General features: G+C 38.3%; 1 protein-coding gene across 8 annotated transcripts in view; it reads left to right on the top strand.

Moving 5' to 3' along the window:
- Nucleotides 1-13912, top strand: part of ADAM22 (ADAM metallopeptidase domain 22) — a 177757-nt gene extending 163845 nt beyond the window's left edge. For 7 of the 8 annotated variants that reach the window (XM_060782308.2, XM_060782307.2, XM_060782313.2 and 4 more), the window contains 2 exons: nucleotides 3724-3847; nucleotides 5137-13912. In XM_060782308.2, the coding sequence (XP_060638291.2) occupies nucleotides 3724-3847; nucleotides 5137-5157 (145 nt within the window). In that variant the 3' untranslated portion in view covers nucleotides 5158-13912. The remainder of the gene's footprint in view (nucleotides 1-3723; nucleotides 3848-5136) is intronic. The other variant, XM_060782309.2, reaches the window with a different exon arrangement.
- Nucleotides 13913-14457: the final 545 nt, after the last annotated feature.

Raw genomic sequence — 14457 nt, 5'->3', positions numbered from 1 at the left:
AGGCATTGGAACAGCTTGAATGACATATTTTGTAGTATCTGACCACAATTGCCTGAACATGATTGGGGGAAGCTCAGGAGAATACTTGTATGAGACAATTTGTGACCACTTTAGTCAAATCATTTTTACTCACAGTCCACTATGAGACTAGTAAAGTTGAGTTAGTGCTAAGCAGAATTTGTCTGCATATTATTCTGAATGAAAAGATAAATTTAGATGGCAGCTACTTATATTTCTTATTACTCCTCCACACAGAAGAATAATTTAAAAATCCCGGACATTTTTTAGCATCACACGTACACAGTTTGCCATTTGTTAGTTGGCATAAGCTCATGTTATCACATCCCTTGTGTGTGATCACTTGCATTTGATAAGATAGAGTGGGGTGCACAAAAATTTGTGGCAAATTAAACATGTCATGCCTTAAAGTACCACAAGACTCTCTGTTTTGATTGCCATGTTTTGACTAACATGGCTCTTTCTCCCTTAAAATTCAAAAACATCACATCAACTATGAAAATATGTAATGTAGAATTTGACCATATCGACATATTATTATCTAGCTAGATTTTCAGTAGATGAGGGATAGAAATTGTTTGACTTTCCAGATAGTTTGGTTTATGACTCCTATCAATTCTACCCACCATGACATAGAATAAGAAATCATAGATATTGTAGTTCAGTATATCTGGAGGGACATAGCTCTCTCAATCCTGGAGTAGATCCTGTGTTCTACAGAAACAACAATTGGAGACAAAATGTTGGTTATCCCTATCCCATCCATTATATAACATGATAATTTCCTTTCGGGCCTATACACTAAGTGTCCCTTGAAGAGATAGACTTGTTTCAAAAGTAGACTTGAATTTTTATATTGCACTGCTGCATATGTTCTGCAAATGGGAAGCTAGTATGAAAAGTGGAAGACTGGATTGACACTGCCCTATGTCCCAGGATTTGATCCCAGATTATCTTCCTATCCCAGGTTATCTGGAAATGTAGGCTCATATAATCAAGTTCAAAGCAGATAATCTGGGTTCAGATCCTGGGATATAGGACAGGGTAGATCCCCCCTAAGAGTACATCCATTACAGATGGATTGCTTCAATAAAGGAAGTTATGACCCTGCATTTGCAAGACCTGTTGATAACTGCAGCTCATGGAGGTCCCTTATACATGTGGAAGTAATAACAGCAAAGGCATACAGGAAGTGGGAGGAGTGTGTGTGAAGAAGTCCAGAAACAGATAAATTGTGTTTGAGCAGGTAAACAAATTATTGAGCTTGGAGAGTAAAAACTAATAGAAGTGTCTGTTAATATTTTACTCAAGAGCTCATGGTGAGCAAAGCCTATGTTATCTCCCATTGGTTCAACCTAGCATAGTGAATGCTAGAGGTGTGCAGGAGATATAGTCATAAATATCAGATATCTATTCTTATTTGACATTTTCAGTTCAGATAGCTTGGACAAAGTGTATGGTTACATCATCTGTTGATACAATAGTCGGGTAAAAACATTCACCTTAACTGTGGAAGATGTTACTTTGGACCATATGGGGGCAGCTATGCCATTCAGTGTAAAATTCATAAATCATATCTGAGTTGCATCAAAAGGAGAATAAGCAAGGATTCCAGGCTAAGGACTAGGAGAGCCATGCAGAGTGGGTCCATCGTTGTTGTCAACAGGGGGAAGTGCAGGTATTGTGTGTGAAGAGAGATGCCAGGGGCAGAGGACTCAAGTCCGTTGGGTGATCTTAATATTTCATGCAAGTATCTGAATCAAAGTAAAGTTTTTTTAATGTTTCCTTATGGAATTTTATTTTATTTTAAAACAAGTCAAAAATACAGACAACAATGGGAACAATGTGTACAAACATACAGCAGCAAGTTTAGATTCTGTGGTGGTGGTGAATCAAGGGAATTGTGGTTTCGAGCAGAGCATGTTACCAAGATTAGTATATATGTTCATGGGACAACTGTGTTTTATGTCTTCTTGTGTACACAATCTAGGATTTCCTAGGTAGGTCTCAATTGGTTTGGACTACTCTAGAAAAGCCCTTTGTCAAACTGGGACCCTGCAGATATATGAGACTGCAAGTTCTCATCATTGCAACTCCATGCTGACTGACAATGATGGCAATTGAAGTCCAAGATCTGCAAGTTAAAAATCTGATTCTGAACAAGTTCAGTCATTCCTGTCCTTGTATGTAAAATTCTAGCAAATGAAGTGCAGAAGATTTACCGACCTATTCCCATGTGATGTTGCCAGGTTTTCAACATAGCAACAAGGGACTGTTGAGATGCATGACATGCAAGGCTGACAATCAGAAAGTACCTGTTGATAAGTGTGTGTTATACCTAAACACCAAACAAAACTTTTTTTCTCTTAGCTAGTTTGTAAGGTGCTACAAGCTTCCTTTGCATACTTGATAGAAGTCTTGATTTCAGTTAGCTTAGCCATGTATTTTTCTGTAGAATTAATATATTGTCCATCTTTTTATATTAACCAATGCACACATTTCTATCTTTATGACAAAACCACACTGAAAAACACAGGACATCCTTTAAGGGACACTTGCCAGTCCTAGGAGGGTTGGGCATCCTGGCCCTCAGATAAGGGACATCCTTTATAATAGGAGACACCTGGCAACGCTTCTTCCATGTGATGCGGACATTGATTTGCTACTGCTTACTTTCTTCACCTTGTACAGAAATGCTGATTGCTCTGACTAATCAGTCCATTTTTGTCTACCCTTCTCCCTCCACTCCTCAGTCCATTCAAACTTTGGCTGGAACCAATGTGCACTGGATGATGCTTGCATGTCTAACAACTGAGCCCTTTGTCTTTGCCTCATAATTAACCTTTTCCCCCCTGAACTGCATGCCTTTATATAAACATGTTCTTTATATACTGTGCTAAACGTATCTCATGAGTTATTTATAAGCAACTTGGGCTGCAATCTTTTACACAGTGGGAGTAAGCTTCGCTACATCTAGCGGGGTTTAGTTCCAAGTAGACACATAAGATTGCAGGTAAGGTATGAGCCTATGATGATTTGGGGTGGCCATGGAAAGGCTCCTTCCTGCTTCAGCAGACTTATGAAGTCCTTTTGGCCTGCATCACTTTGTCAACCAGTAAAAAATAAATGCATGAACGAAATGATGCTTTCTTGTATATACTGGAATAATTAGTTAAATAGTAGTGGTGAAGATAACAATGTAAAAATCTTGGTGCCCTTTTCACTCATTACCTCAGTAATCTTATACTACAACTCTATATGATAGACCAGACTCATTAGCCTCACATTTCAGATAGCAGATTGAGGTTAATTGAGAGAATTCTTTACCTAAAGCTACCTGGGCTGAGTTGATACTTGCTCAGTCTATTAGTCACTGTGCTACACAAATTTGGGCTCATCATAAACCACTATTTCCTTTCTTATAAATAATTATGACTTCTATAGTTTTAGTACAAAAATTTACAAGAAGTGAAAGCCGTTTCACGCTACTAAATTGCTGTCCCCAGGAAAATCTAGAATGAAATAGAATTCCTGATGAGGGGGCTTGTAAAGTGTGCATTCCCCCAAAATGTGGCTGGGAAGCCAACAGCCCTAACTGAGCCATTGAAAAACATGCTCAAAAAATGTCAGAATATTTTCATTTTCTGCAAAAAGTCTGATAACCCAAGATCTTCTGCTTATTTTTTTCTTATTCCAACTCTTTAGGACTCTTTCTCCTGCAAAGTCCCCATCGTCATCTACTGGTTCCATTGCCTCCAGCAGAAAATACCCGTATCCAATGCCTCCACTTCCTGATGAAGAGAAAAGAGCCAACAGAGTAAGTGCCAGGGTAAGCAATCGTCCTTTCTTCCTCCTTGAACTTCACTGGGTCTGCGGGATTCAGGTAAGAATCACTTCCCTGAAGTCACACATGCACTCATGCTGATCCCCCCCCCCCCCACTCATTTTCTAGTGGGGCAAGAAAACTTAGTTACATCCAGAATGGAGTACTGTAATGCACTCTACGTGGGGCTACCTTCAAAGACAGTTTGGAAACTGCAGCTAGTGCAAAGGTTGGCTGCGAGACTACTAACTGGAGCTAGCTACAGGGAACATACCCCCCTCCCCCCGCTGAAGCAGCTCCACTGGCTTCCAACAAGGCTCAATTCAAGGTGTAGGCTATTACCTATACACTTCAGGTCCAACCTGTCTTCAAGACCACTTCTCTTTCTACAAACTGGCATGGGCTCTGAGATTGACAGGGGAGGCCCCCTTCTCAGTCCCATCGCCTTCTCAAGCACGGTTGGTAGGGACGAGAGACAGGGCCTTCTTTGTGGTGACCCCCCCAGCTCTGGAATACCCTCCCAAAAGAGATTCAATTAGCCCCCATCTTTCAATCCTTCCGTTCCAACCTGAAAGCATGGAAGTTCAGACAGGCCTTTGATCATGAGTAGGCTGAATGGGCCCAGATGAAGCTCACACTTGGCACGTGTAAATTGATGGCAGTTAGTTTTATCTACTATTGGTTTAAAATTGTATTGTTTTGATCTTATTCTAACATACGTTGCTGGGGCGGGGGGTTGTTATAATTTTATGTGACTTGTTTAATACTTTTGCACCATTTTTACTGGTTGTATGTAATATGTGCACCCTGGAGTGCTTTGTAAGCCACCCGAGTCCCTTCGGGGGAGATGGTGCTGAGATATAAATAATAATAATAACAATAACAATAATAATAAGTCATTGGGATAGTGCTAACATAGAGAGTTGGAGATGTGAGCCAGTTTCCTTGAACTTGGGACTCCATTCCTTTTGTTACACTGGTTCTATGCTTGCAGAAAACACTTCCGTCCAACTTTGGAAGATTTCTTCCCCACTTTCCTTATATCTATTCTGTGCAAATTGAGGGTTGATTGGATTGGCATGGAGAGAAGACTTCCAGATCTGCTTCAAGCTCCAGCTCAACCATGAATCTAGATCCATTTTCAAGAACCTATGGTTCAGATGGAATGGAACTTTATTTTGGACTACTGTCCTGCTTTTTGTTGGTTTTAAAAGCCGAAAATATTGCATTATATAGGTTATCCAGAGAATAATGGAACATGTCATGCCTGTCTCCTCTTTCTTCTCTTTCTATAGCTATGGGAGACTTCCATTTAGTTTCACTGTCTACCTGAGCTGACGCCAAGAACTGTTTACTTCAAATTTTATACAAACTCAGCATCACTGAGTCACTGAACATTCATCTGCTAAGTGGACATTTGGACAGCACAGCAATGCTGCTCAGCAAGCCACCTCCTGATGAAAGAAAAGTCCATTTTCTGCAGCTGTTTGAAATGTTATCAATTACACATGAAGAACAAACCAACCATTTCAACAAAAAGTAACCTGGGATGTATGGGCCTGACTATGATAAGTTTATTCCGCATGACGACAGACGATATGTAGACATTCAGTTAAAACTAATTGGAGTCCCAAAAGTGTTTCCCCTCTGGTCTAACAGTCTCAACATGAAAGATAAATCAGAATTTGGTATGTAAACATTTATGCTGTATGCATGAACCCCTCTGTTTGCCACTTTCCATATGTAAGGGATTAGTAATTATACTGTAGAATTAGCATGCAGGAATAAGAGATTTGTTTTCCATGAGTGGGATCTGAAGAGGCAAACATCTTTGGCATAAGCATCAATTCACCCAAAGAGACTTCAAAAACTTTTTGTGATTATATTCTCATAAAAATCCATATAAATATTTTTTAAAACTGTAAAATATCAACACTTCTGTTGTGTAGTGTGGTGGGTTTTGTTTTTCATTTTTCTTGAAGGGCACTTATGACTGAACATTGCATGTCAGAGAATCTAAGGGTCTAACTACACAAGGCATAAGAAAAGGACTGTAGGTGATTGGCAAAGCATAAGCTTTGCATGGAAAGTGTCCATATTCAGCCCTTGGCGTCTCCAGCACGGACTGGGAAAGCCATCTTTCTGAAAGCCTGGTGAACCAATTCCAGTGTGGTGTAGACAATAAATTTTAAAGATGGTCCAGTGATCTTATTTAGCATAAGATACCATTATATGATTAAACAGCATCAGGTTTAGTAGCAGTTGCAAAGTGGAGAAGATTCAAAGTTTGACTGCAATGCTAAGTTTTCACTCCCATTTTCTCCATATTGGTTTCTGCTGTCACATGACTTCTATGCAGAAGTTGATGAATGGCCTTGTTTTGGTTCCAAGGAAATGAACTAATACAAAGGGTCTAGAATGCTTTCCTGGATCTGCGTAGAACAGGAATCCCAGTGAAGAAATGTAGTCATCCCTCCCACTGAATACACTTGGACTCAAATAGAGTTTGCCTTTGCCTTCATGAATGGAACAACTACAACTAATGTGACAGTGGCCAAAGTGGCATATTTGCTTCTATGTACATCATGTTTTCTGAAATCTGGCTATCTAGAACTTCCATGTTTAAAGGATAGCACCCTTTGTCCTGTTCACTGGCACAGTATTGCATAAATAGCACAATGTTTGGAAAAACAGGAGGTGTCCTTTGAATGGTTTGATTGAATTTTGAGGGATAATTAGAAAGTACAAGTAGAACAGCACAGGAGATGCGCCATCAGTGTACTATACAAGTATTTATTACAAAATGATGAATGTACATACGTTGATAACAATCCTTATGGGTGAACCCCTTCACCTGAGCTTATTGCAGTTGGGTGGGGATTTTTGGGTTGTTTTTATAAACAAAGGGAACTTTGTGACGGCGACATAATGTTGCCAGTGTAACATAATGTTCCCATTCATTACATGAGCCTCATTATTCCCCCTGTGACACAAAACTGCAGGAGATAGATATGTGAAAGGGAAGAGGGAGGAATATTTTCAGAGCCTTTGAGGGTGCAATCCAGTACTCACTTGCTTGAGAGTAATATCCCTTGAACTCAGTAGGGCTTACTTTTGAGTAGACATGCATAGGATTGCTCTGTAAATTTCTAAAATTATCACTGTTCCAATCAAGCTTGCAAGGTCTTCTTCCTAATTTCATTTCAAAATGAATGCAGCATAAAATAGTTATTTTAACTTTGTTGTAATTCTGTGGTGCAAGATTTTCTTCCTATAATACCCAATGGGCATTCTTTTTAATGTTGAGTTCTTTGTAGTAGCAGAATTTTTAGTGTAGATATGCTTGAAGCAGAGTATTGAGAGTGATGTGCTATATTCCTATTATGACATTAAGAACATAAGAAGAGCCATGTTGGATTATACCAAGGTGCTGTCTAGTCCTACTTTCTGGCTGCACAGTTGACCATCTATGAGAAGAAATCTGGGCAAAATATTACCAATTAGTACCCAGGCTAAAAAGACACCACCAGTCAGTGGTTCCCAAGCTTTAGTCCTCCAGGTGTTTTGGACTTCAACTCTCAGAAATCCCAGTCATTTTACCAGCTGTTAGGAATTGTGGAAGCTGAAGTCCAAAACATCTGGAGGATCAAAGGTTGGGAACCACTGAACATGGATTCAAGGGCTTGTTTCTTTCTTTTGGGAACTGAGAAATAAAATCTCATAGTCAAAAACAATGTTAGGCATATAGTATCATCCTGTAGTTTGACAATAACAGAGCGGAAATGTAAATCTGTATTTCTGATTCTTCTACCTCTTTCACACAATTCCTTTAATAGATGTGTTGCCATGCATGAACTTCCTTCATGTAGCTGGACTTATATGGAAAAAAACCCATTTATATGAGAATGTCAGTTCTACGAGAAGCTAAAGTTATGGTACTTATAGGGGAATCTCCAATTGTAAAATATGTAAGACTTTGAAAATATTATATTTATAAGACTTGGCCAGTTATATTTATACAATACTGGCTCTGCAGTCATGAATATCCCTATAAGAGGCATAACATTTTGGTAAGTATTTTGATTTGTAATGAATAAGAAAGAGAGAAGACACAGAAATTCCCATGTAAGAAAATATCTGAAAGGGTATAAAAATCTATCTATCTATCTATACATATATATATACACACACACAAACACATACATACATATATATATATTAAAAAGTCTAATTTTGTGAATTTATAATTAAGTCAGGATTTTGTTGGGTGAATACTTATATAAGCCAGGATTTTGGTCTGGAGAAAAGCTGTAGCTTCTTTCTTCTAGTATCAATTTCAATGGATTTTGAATCAACTTCTGGAACATTTCTCCTCAAGCTGAAGGAAGTTAAATGACCAACTCCATTTCTATTGCTGATTAACAGCCTGTCCCCTTAGCTTTTTAGATGCAATATCTAGGTGTTTATCATGTGCCTTTTTGGATCTTTTTATTAGATACAAATCTCTGTGTTGTTCAGTATATATTGGTGATGTTTTCTTTATTTTCTTCCATCCATCTATTATTTTCAGAGTTTTGAGAAGAGTGAAGACCCCTCTTTTTGATAGACAAAGCTGAATGTGTTATGGTAGTTGAGGTCCTTTAAAGCATTCATTGAGAAGTTGAGCTTCTGTGTCAAAAATGACATTGCTGGCCACTACTAATGCTTGTAAACATTCAGTCACTTGGTCATCTTAATGTAAAATTAAAAATAATTTTAATAAATTTCTGCTTTTACTTTTGTGGTCTAGTACAGGATTTCTAAGTTTACAAAGGTGATTTTCCTTGGTGTGTGAAAGGATGAAGAATGCACATCAATAGGAAAGGAAGGGAGAATCTGGGGTCAAGAATGTTGTGTTTTGAAAGGATCTAAAAGTAGCAAGTTTATGTATGTGGATTGTCCCTGGAGACAATGTCTTATGAATGTGGATTGTCCTTGGAGATTAGTTATTTTGGTTTCAACTAGAGCAGTGGTTCCCAACCTGTGGTCTGTGGACCACCAGTGATTTGTAAGAATGAAAATATGGTCCCCAGCCTCACCATTATACCATTGCCTCGAAACCACATGGCAACGAGTGACTGGTCTTGCAAAACACTCTTATAGTGCTGAGGCAACAGGGATGTTGGGAGGGGAGGGGCTGACTACCCATGAAAGATTGCTACTACCACATTGGCTCTAGATTATTAAATATGGTTTTCTGTGGACGATTACTGGATAGCATATGTTCTGTATCAGAAACTAGAGCTGATGTGGTCTGTACAATGCAATTTTCTCCAAACAATCAAACTAAATCTAAAGTTGACCTAAAACTGATTTGTAACCCTTTTGGTACTAATGTTGGAGAATGGTCCTTGACCAAAGTGGTCCCTGATCAAGTGGTCCCTGGTCAAAAAAAGTTTGGGAACCACTGAACTAGAGAGATTACAGCTCCCACAATCTGCCATGAAGAAAATACACAAACCTTAGATATATAAGACAGATGTGTGCAATAGAAAAATTCTGTTTGTCTTCAACAGATGACCCTATTAAACTTTGTTTGAGCACAGGGAGAGATAATACAAACCTCTTTACAATACTTCCATTTCTATAATTCGAAGGCTGTCTGCTTCTCTTCCAGCACCATAAATTAGAGGAAAGGTGTGTTTTGGACTTTATTCTTTCTCTTGAATGTTTTGTACTTTTTTGGTGTGTTACAGATCATTTTACTTTGTGTTTCGCATTTGGATAACTGCTATGTCTCTAACTGCGCAAAATAAAATTGACAGTGGGTTGGAATATGCATTAAGCCCATGCCTCTTCCATCTCATTGTGCTCAGGATGATTTTAAATTATTTCATTTGTCCAAAGCAGCTTGCATCATAAGTGTTTGAAACAGGCAAATGTAATTGAATTTTTTAACCAGATTTATTCACGATCTACAGTGGCATTCTTTTTTTGAAGTGTAGCATTTATCTATTTATTCATATAATTAATTAGTTATATTGTATAGCTTACAATTTCATTTCTATGATATTTTTTGGTTCTCTCTCAAAAATATTTGATGGTAGTTTTGTGTGTGTGTAGGATTTTAAAAAAAGGTTTTGTATCACCTAGTTTGGATAGTTTTTCTGTTATAAAGAAATCTGTGAAGTCGTCTTTGAGAATGGCCCCTAGATACACTCCTTATTGTGGTGTATGGAGAGTTATTCCAAAGATTGAAGGTATGTTGTAACATAGGAAGTGCCTTAAGCCTTGGAATTGCTTCCTCTTGTACTGGTTGCACACAGGATGGACTATTTTGTCCACAGATAAATAGAGAAAAGAGTGATAATGATTCCTATGTTAAAACCTTTATAGCCGTGGTTCTCAACCTGTGGGTCTCCAGGTGTTTTGGCCTACAACTCCCAGAAATCCCATCCAGTTTACCAGTGGTTAGAATTTCTGGGGGTTGAAAGTCAAAACATCTGGGGACCCACAGGTTGAGAACCACTGCTTTATAGCAATTCTATACATGTTAAACAAACATTAAATTTCACAGTGATGGGGCATATTTCTATGTAAGTGTCCATAAGATTGCAGGCTTACATTACTAGTGTAAAGGCAACAATAGTGTAAATGGGTTTGTTAGCATTTTTAAGAACTGCTAGAGCCAAGACTAACATTCAAGAATATGTTTAATCATTATTTGGGGGGGAAAAATCCAGTTCTTTTCCAGCTAGTGTTACCTAGAGCAAGAGAAGAGTTGAGGAGAACTCATAATTTTGCACAGTTTTGTATCACTATGCTTGTTCTCACAAAATGGTCTTCCCTAACTTTGTGTACATTCATATATTATAATGTCTAGCTTCATTTTTTATTTATTTTTAATACCAGTTACTTCCTGAAACACTTTTAGAACATTGTAATAGAATTTACATCCCCTTAATCTATTTTATTTCTTAGCCATAAAGTGATTTATATTTGTTTGCTATTGAGAATAAGAAAGTTGTTATTCATTGTTTGTGTCTATTTGCAATTAATGATATGATTTTTTTAAAAAATAGTTGGCATAATCAACCTTTTGTTGTGGTAGTTTCCCCACTAGCTGTTATTAATATTTAAGTGCCTTGTGGCACCTGAACAGCAATCTCATCATTTATTTTTAGTTTAACAATTTTGCTAAACATAGCCATCATTGACCTTATCAGAAAGATAGGTCTAGTCTCCAGTTCTAATGAAGATTGGTTCTGGTGGAAATATCTTAAACCAGTAAGAGTCCTAGTCCAAGACTATTTGAAATAAAAGGCTGTAGAGAATTCAGGGAAATAAATAAAACCACTGAAAAGCACAGGCTGCGTCTAGCGCCAAATGTCTGCTTGCATAATAGAATCCAGGCTAAGAGAAGTGCTGGCACTCTCAAAAATTCGTTCCAATGGATGGAAGACCCTCCGGAGCATTGGAGCACTAGTGACAACTGTAGGAGAAGAGCCCAACTGTCCAACGTTACCACCAGCAGTCATGTTGGATTTAGGATCATGTAATTAATGGGGAACCACCAATAAATATCAGGTGCTGTAGATTATATTTCAGAGGAAGGAACTGGCAAAACCCCTTTTGAGTATCCCTTGCCTAAGACCCTGTAAAATTCAAGGGATCACCATAAGTTGACTAGCTAGGGACAACTTGAAGGCACATACATATTCAATCAAACAAAGAAAAGAATTTGAGAAGAGGCAGGCCCCATTATCAATTTGACAATCAGGCAAATTGAAATGGCACTGTGGGGACCCAGTGAACAGACTGTAGCCATTCCAGATGGGACCCTAGTGCTGTAAGTCGAAAGGCAATGGTGCCAACTATTCTGACTTTTTTCTCTTTTGGGTAGGAAAACAGGTTAAAGTAATGATGAGAAACCCAGAAGGAAGGTAATGACACTTAGACAAACATACACTCTGTGAGAAAGGTCAATAGTGCCATTCAGGCATTATATAAAGCACATGTAAACCCTATGTATGAAAAAGCTACAGACAGATGCATGCCTTCATCTGTCTGTAGCTCCGTCCCTATCCTCACATGAAATGTTTCTCATTCTCAGATTTGATTGTTTGCAGATTTAATTAATATGGTATCTCTGGGAATTGTGGTCCTCCAATGTGATTCTGTTGTCTTTTTTTGTTGTTGTTGCAAAAATTGACCTGAGAGTTGTGCTGGAGGATCTAGAGATTCCTAAAGAGAAATCCATTCTAAGAATCTCAAGGTCCTCGAGCACAACTAAATGACAGAAGTTGACCATTGAGTCACATTGGAGCACCTCGAGATTTCTAGAGAAGTGATTTCCTAAGTCATTGGCATGAAAGATGTGGATTCCTAATCTGGTTTAAAGGGTTTCTAGATACAGCAAAACTCCCATGGTGCCAAGTTATAATTTTTCCAAATTAGAGTGATGAATCTGGAGACATAGAAAGGTAGAACAAGTGTTCTTTATGTGTTGAGTCAACATACTTCATAAATTAGCAAACAGGGAAAAGGGGCAGAATAAAAACCTCATGTGTAGCCATCTTTAACTTCTATGTAAAATTAAAACTCATCTCTGCTTTACAAATCTGGAATTTTTATTGGTTTTTAGAAGGCAATCCTAAGGCATGAGGTGAATAGAGGGAGCAGTTTGACTTTGGTTTCATCTAGAACTTTACAAATATTTCTTAGATGGGTCAACGATAGTGATTTATCACTTGTTCCTTCCTCCAACCAGGGCTTATTGGTGATTTACACTGCAGAAACAACCTACTCCCATAGAGAGATATACTCTGAGGCACCCTTGTGTTTCATTCTGAATTGGGGGCATGATCAGGGGCTGAGAGGCCTTTGAATCCAGAAGGTCCAGGTCTTCTTGTACCCCACATCTGAAACATGCCCCCTTTGTCCTCATTCCTAGTTTAGAGAGCCACCTTAGGGCCACTGTGGAAACTCCATGGTGACTAGGAGGGCGTGAATAGGTCCAGCATTCAGTATCCCCTTCTAAGGTCAATGCCTTGTGGGGAAGATCTGCTTCTTCCTATTGCCCCAATACATGATGCTGGACAGTAGAATTGCAGCCTTAGAGGCCTTAAGATTAATATTCAAGATTTTCAGAATATATTTTTACAGCCAGTATGAAAAAATACAACCTTGTAAATATGCTTCACTGCCTTGGATATAGTGGTGCTAGCTGATAACTATATAAATATGACACAGTTGTAATTCTGTATGTGCTAAGATATTACCTGTATCATATAGTATAACAATGCCTGCTGGTTGCCAATGTTGAAAATCTGTGTAGTCTTTGCCAGGACTTTGGGGCTTATTAAACTGTAGATATTTGAGCAATCTTGGAGCAAAAATATACCACTGTACTATTCAAATACTGGCCACACTTTAACCTAGGCGTGCTTTTAATGCCGTTAATTTGAATGGAACGTAAATGCCATGTAACACGAGGCTGCCATGTTATTTCAACACTTTATTATAATTGCTGTGGCTTTTTTCATGGTAGCACTGATCACATTTTAAGTATGCTTTTGAAACTATTTTCAATATGAACACCTGAGCAATGTATTCTGTATATAGTATGTCTAAATTGCTGAACTTTCTTTTTTTTAAAAAAAATAGTGTATTTGTGTTGCTGATATTTATCCGTTTAAAAGTACTTCTAAAACTATCCCATATGGTACAAACCAGGAATGATGGAGATTGTTTCTACCATGGTAGCAAATCATGTTGCATCTTGTAATTGTTTTGCCATATGAAAATCTCCCAGTTCTGTCCATCGCTTGATAGATCAGATTTTGAGACATGCCAGTGCAAAAGCCTTGCCCATTACAGAGCTTGCCAAGCTAATTTTACAGCTCCCAGAATTCTAGCCAATTCTGGTTGAAGAAATCTGAGGTTTGTTTTGCCCAAACTTTTAACTTTCCCAAGCTCTGGCCCATTATATACATATCATTATACCTTCGAACGGGACATTTTTGTCAATGAGTATCCAAATGCATCCAGCCAGCTTTCATATAACCGAATAAAATGTTCCTTTTTATAAAATTGTGACTTGTGGGTCTCAATTCTTGCACTTTTCATGATGATAAAAATATTTAATACAAAACGACTGGTTCCCGTTGTTACTAATGTATTGTAACATCAGTAAAAATGTCTCTCAAATGACTATACTGTTGTGGTGTCTGCTTGAAAAAATATTTTGGTGCTTCTAAATGGTTTTGGTCCTATTTGGGCTTGTTGTTATTCATTCAGTCGCTTCCGACTCTTCGTGACCTTCTGGACCAGCCCACACCTCAGTTCCTTCAAGGTCAAGCTAGTTACTTCAAGGATACCACCCATCCATCTTGCCCTTGGTTGGCCCCTCTTCCTTCTATTTTCCCCAGCATCATTATCTTATCCGAGCTTTCCTGCCTTCTCATTATTTGGCCAAAGTACTTCATCTTTGCTTCTAATATCCTTCCCTCCAGTGAGCAGCTGCAATTCGCCAATTGATTTCTTAGTGTGCCTGCTGCATACTTGTGTATAAATTGACCCCTTATATAAGTTGAAGGTTTATTTGAGGGCAAAGTAATGGATGTTAAGATCTTTTG

Source organism: Anolis sagrei, chromosome 6 (genome assembly GCF_037176765.1).
Source record: "Anolis sagrei isolate rAnoSag1 chromosome 6, rAnoSag1.mat, whole genome shotgun sequence".
Classification (NCBI taxonomy): domain Eukaryota; kingdom Metazoa; phylum Chordata; class Lepidosauria; order Squamata; family Dactyloidae; genus Anolis; species Anolis sagrei.
The sequence above is the reverse complement of the archived record's forward strand: the minus strand, read 5'-3'. Positions and strand labels throughout refer to the sequence as shown.